The sequence below is a fragment of the Falco naumanni genome, chromosome 1, assembly GCF_017639655.2.
Source record: "Falco naumanni isolate bFalNau1 chromosome 1, bFalNau1.pat, whole genome shotgun sequence".
In the NCBI taxonomy this organism is placed as follows: domain Eukaryota; kingdom Metazoa; phylum Chordata; class Aves; order Falconiformes; family Falconidae; genus Falco; species Falco naumanni.
Genome location: NC_054054.1, coordinates 100,793,026 through 100,797,656, shown reverse-complemented (window position 1 = coordinate 100,797,656; position 4,631 = coordinate 100,793,026). Strand labels below are relative to the sequence as shown.

General features: G+C 53.3%; 1 protein-coding gene across 1 annotated transcript; it reads right to left on the bottom strand.

Annotated features, from left to right (window-relative positions):
- Positions 1–1,810: 1,810 nt before the first annotated feature.
- LOC121082767 (C-C motif chemokine 4 homolog) lies at positions 1,811–3,107 on the bottom strand. The gene is made up of 3 exons (XM_040582422.1): positions 2,972–3,107; positions 2,498–2,612; positions 1,811–2,168 (listed from the first exon to the last, which is right to left on the bottom strand). Exons 1-3 carry the CDS (start codon positions 3,039–3,041, stop codon positions 2,081–2,083), a joined length of 273 nt encoding a protein of 90 aa, XP_040438356.1. The 5' UTR covers positions 3,042–3,107; the 3' UTR covers positions 1,811–2,080.
- Positions 3,108–4,631: the final 1,524 nt, after the last annotated feature.

The window sequence follows — 4,631 nt, the reverse complement described above, 5'->3', positions numbered from 1 at the left end:
GACCTCGGTGCGTGGGGTTGTTTGCCACAGGCTCCAACGGTGCACGGGCTGGATGGTGCTCCCTGGGTGACACTGTGCTTGTGTGTCCTTTGACAAGAAACCCCAAGGCTGTGTCACTGCTCCCAGTGCCACGGGGGCAGGTGGGGCTTATGTCCAAGAGGGACTATGAAGGCTTAAGCCATTTTGGGATGACCCCACCACATGTCTCCCCCCTCCTGTCCCCTGCTGTTCCCTGGAGCGAGGGCAGCTCTGGGCGCTCAGCTTTGTGCCAGTCTCAGTCCCCAGGGTGAAGCTGCCGGTCTCCAGCGCTCCGGTATGGGGCTGGCTGGTACCCAACAGCCAAGGTGGCCTCACCTCCAGCATGGCCACTATAAGCCCCACTCCTGCAGCCATCCCTGGGGCATGCAGTGTCTGGGGAGGCAGGCCTGTGACCAAAGCCACCACCCTCGCGTGCAGGAGCAGCTCCTTGTCATGGAGGCACAGCCACCTCCATGGTGATGCCCACCTGCACCTCCCAGCCATGGGCTCCCTCCCAGCAGCATCTCGGGGAAAGGGGCTCTGGTTCTGCTCGCTGGCACACCTCTCCGTGCTATCCCCCTCCTCCCCAGATGCTATTTTGAGCTGGGTGCAGTCAGTGTTTCAGCAGGATGACTGCTGGGTGCACACCGCCCTGTGGGCCGAGGAGCTGGGGGATGCAGTTCCTGAAGTGATGAGGTTCCTGACATAACCAACATAACGCAAACACATCCACACCCCCTGGTCCCTTCCAGCCCCCACTGAGGCTCCTCTCGCTGCACGGCTCCCACCCAGCCTCCACCCTGTGTCTGCTTGTCTTCACCCCTCCACAGGAGCCCCCTTCCTGCTCTGCTCCCCGGTGTCTCAATGATGTTCGTGGTTGTCCTCCCCAATTCAGTGTGTGATCGGTGTGGGTGAGCTGTGTGCAGGCGAGTCTCCGATCTAAGCCTCTTTTGTTGGGCTGCCCTATAGGCACCAGAGGTCCAGGCAGGAGGAACCCAAACCCTCATTCTTCAGCCGACAGCGCCTGCTCAGAGCTGATGCGAGCAACCTAAGTGCTCTCAGTGTTGTGGCTCCGTCTCCTTCAGCTCCGGTGGGAGACCAGCCCCAGGGCTGCAGGGGAGAGGTCTCCTTGCAGGGGCAGATCCTGCCTTGGCGCTGGGGTCTGGCAGGATGATTGCAGGGGGACTCTGCATCTCTGGACAGGCATCTCCTGAGATGGGCAGGTTTTGGAGGCATGGAGAAAAAACACCTTTTCTCATACGAGGGACTCATGTCCCAGCTAAATGAGAGTTTAATGAAATGGTTCTAAAAATCTTGTAGTGAAACATATTTTTTCCATCCTCAGCTCTGGGAATAGCTGATTCATTTTAGCTACAGCTCTCAGAAAACTTACCTTGAAACAGCCAGCATGTTAAATTTCAGCCCCTAAAGGTAACATTTTAATTGACTATAATGGGGCCAGAGATGGAATTTAACTAGCTGCCAGTAGTCATAATGAGTAGTGATTAAATACCTTCTAAAAAGAGTGAGCCAAGCTACCTGAATGTAATCTGTGCCCTTGTCACACCTCCTCTTTGTGATTTTTCTCTTATTTTGCAAAACAGGATGTTTGATAGGAAAACTTGTGGGGGGTGTGGCAGCATAGAAAAGGGAAAAAGAACATGTCACTATTAAAATTTCAGCAATTGCCATCACAAAGAACTGGAATAGATGCAAAGACAGAAAGTTCTTACAAAAATATTTATTTCTCAAAATTTGAATTAAATATTACATTGAAAATACAAGCAATTAAATACAGAAAATATAAACTGAGCATGAGTCTTCACATAAAAAAATATATCTATTAATTAAAATTCTTATTTGTCTGGAATGGAGTTATTGCACCTGAACCCTCCCCTATAAAAAATTAAATAGCAAAACACTAAAGTCAGGATCTGGAACATTTTCAATTTCTCAGCTAGCTTTAAATGACATTGAAGTATTTCTGACAGCGCCCGCAGGTGGCTGTGGCTCGCTTGTCCCGGCAGCCAGGGGACACGGGGCGCAGGGTCTGCCCGGGACCTCAGTTCAGCTCCAGCTCGTTCATGTACTGCTGGACCCACTCCTGGTCGGGGTTGGCACAGACCTCGCGGCCCTTCCTCGTGACAAACCTGTGGGGTGCGGAGAGGTAAGTTTTCAGCGGGAGAGCACTAAAAGGAGAGGAGCCCTGCCCCAAACCCAGCCTTTCCTGAGGACCAGCAGAAGTCGGCCATGCCGCATGCTGTGCCCATCGCATCAAGCAGCCACCAGTTCCTTTGCAAAGCAGTGGAGCAGGACCGGCGCTGAGCCCACGGACCATCACCTTGACCTCTTGTCCCCCCCTGTCTTCCGTCCTCTGGGGCCAGCCTCCACCCCCCTGCCTTTTGAAAAGGGGTCTTTCCCTCTCTGGATCCTCAGCCCAAAGGGAGAGCCCACCCCCGCCCCGGAGGAGAGGACTTACACAACGGCCGGCTGGGAGCACTGGCTGTTGGTCTCGTAGTACTCCACCACGAAGCTGCGGGGCAGCTGCCGGGCGGTGTAGCTGAAGCAGCAGGAGGTTGGTGGGTCAGAGCCAACTGTGAAGGGCAAAGGTGGTCATTAGCAGTGGCAAGGGATGGGGAGCAGGGGCAGGGAGCTGGGTCCACCGATCTGGGTCTGTGGCGCGGGAACAACTTGGAGGAGGAAGAGAAAAGATCAGGCCCTGTTTTTTTCTTCCTTTGATCCTTTCTCTTTCAGGTTGACCCTGAGCCGGCAGTGACACAGCCCGTGTTGTGCTTCGAGCTGTGCCTCTCCCATGACAGGAGAGCCCAATGGCCCTGGGGCACCTGCTAGAGGGTCTGACACTAGAAGGGACCCGGGGGCAGAAGGGATGGCAGAAGTGACCCTCTCCCAGCAGCGACATCTTTCCTGTTCCCATTTAGAGAGGAGGACTTACTTGGTGCAGCAGAGGTTTGATAGCAGAAGACGGCAATGAGAACAGCGAGGGCAGCCACAAGGACCTTCATGTCGGCTGAGAAGTGGTAGCTGGAGCTGAAGCAGGCAAGTGGAGCTTAAAAGCCTCTTTTCTGTCGCATGCTGAGACAGCCAGCAACTCCTCAATTTATAGGGTGAGAAGGTCCATGCAGTGGCTTGCGTAGGCATGATGGAATTTCCCCTAGAGAAGAGACTGCTTGTGGTGCAGTCTCGTGGTGGAGTGGAGCAGCAGCCCCAGCCCCGGAAGGGTGAAGCTCCCCCCTCCATTCAGTGCCTCTTCAGTGACACAGGATATGAAACAATCACCATTGCTATTTCTGCTTCTTTCTTGCATGTCCCTTAGTAAGAAGTTCCCTTGCGGAGGTTCCCGCATTGGTCAACAGACCCCTATTACCCAACTTGCCCAAGAAGCTCGAAGGCGAGAGTGTGCCGGTGGGCTGAAGAGCGTGAGTGGGATGAGGCCATCAACTTCCTGGTTAGGGAAAAAGGGGCTGAGGTCTCTTCTACCATGCACTGTTTCCCTCCTGCATCTGCACAGCCCATGCTGCCCCAGCAGCAGCAGGTGGGAGCTGTCACCAGTGGGCTCCTTGTCCTGCATGTGCTTCCCACAGTTTGAAGGGACTCAGGCCACGTCCTGCAGCTGTGACAGCACTGCAGGCACCAGCACAGGTTACAGTGGAGTCCCAGAGGATGAAGCACTTGAGTTTCCTCCTCAATTTAAGGGAAGGGAGATAGGGTGATCTCCTGGAGATGCCTCCTGAGCTCCAGGTCCTATAAGAAGACACTAAATGACCAGTTTAGATTAGACAGTTAAATGTCAAGGGCTCCTGATAGGTGAGGCCTATCAGTGATAAGCAAGGAGATGCCAAGAACCAAAAGAAGTACGGAAACTTTCAATGTGATCCTGAAGATGAGGCAAAAGGAGCTCCAGAAGCAAGGTGACAAGACACTGCTTCTGAAGATGAGGAGCAGATTAACTGGGGAGTGAGGGTGTGGGCAGAAAATGGGATGTCCAGAAAAAAAAAGAGTATCTCATCTCAGGAGAAGAGAAAAAATTGTAATGACCACAGACAAGGAAGAATGACCACACTTTATGGGAGAGAGTAAGATCTCACAGGTCTCTGTGGGCTGGGCAAGGGCTGTGACCAGGGATGGTTCACTGGGAAGAAGCCACACAGACTGCCATGGAGGTCTGTCAAACTCCTCTCTGTCCCTGGGGAGGGAGGTGATGGATGCTCTGGGAGAGGGCTGTCCAGCTGTGATGAGATGTTCCTAGAAGGACATATCTTCTCAACAGAGAAGTAGGTACATCTCTGTGAAAGTCTCCATTTCATTGATTTCAAGACATCACTAGGTGGTGAGTGATATCTTGGCAGATGCTGCCTGAAAGTCAGTGGAAGGACTGTGATGTAAAGCGGAGCAACCCAACCGCACCACCAGCGCCTCTGCACCCTTACTGTGGTGCTGGTCTCTGACTCACTGTGTTTCTATTAAAGATCCCAGCTATTGACCCAAGCGCCTTCTGTAAATAATCTGGTGCTTTCCAAATATCACTCCAACACCATGTGGTGTGCACAGCCCTCCACCAGGTGCGGCAGGGTAGCTCCACGCAGGTTAACTGC

Coding starts and splice junctions, on each gene's coding strand:
- LOC121082767 (XM_040582422.1), bottom strand. CDS start 3,041: ATGAAGGTCCTTGTGGCTGCCCTCGCTGTTCTCATTGCCGTCTTCTGC. Junction 2,613..2,971: donor TCAAACCTCTGCTGCACCAA/GTAAGTCCTCCT, acceptor TGCCCTTCACAG/TTGGCTCTGACCCACCAACC. Junction 2,169..2,497: donor TGCTCCCAGCCGGCCGTTGT/GTAAGTCCTCTC, acceptor CGCACCCCACAG/GTTTGTCACGAGGAAGGGCC.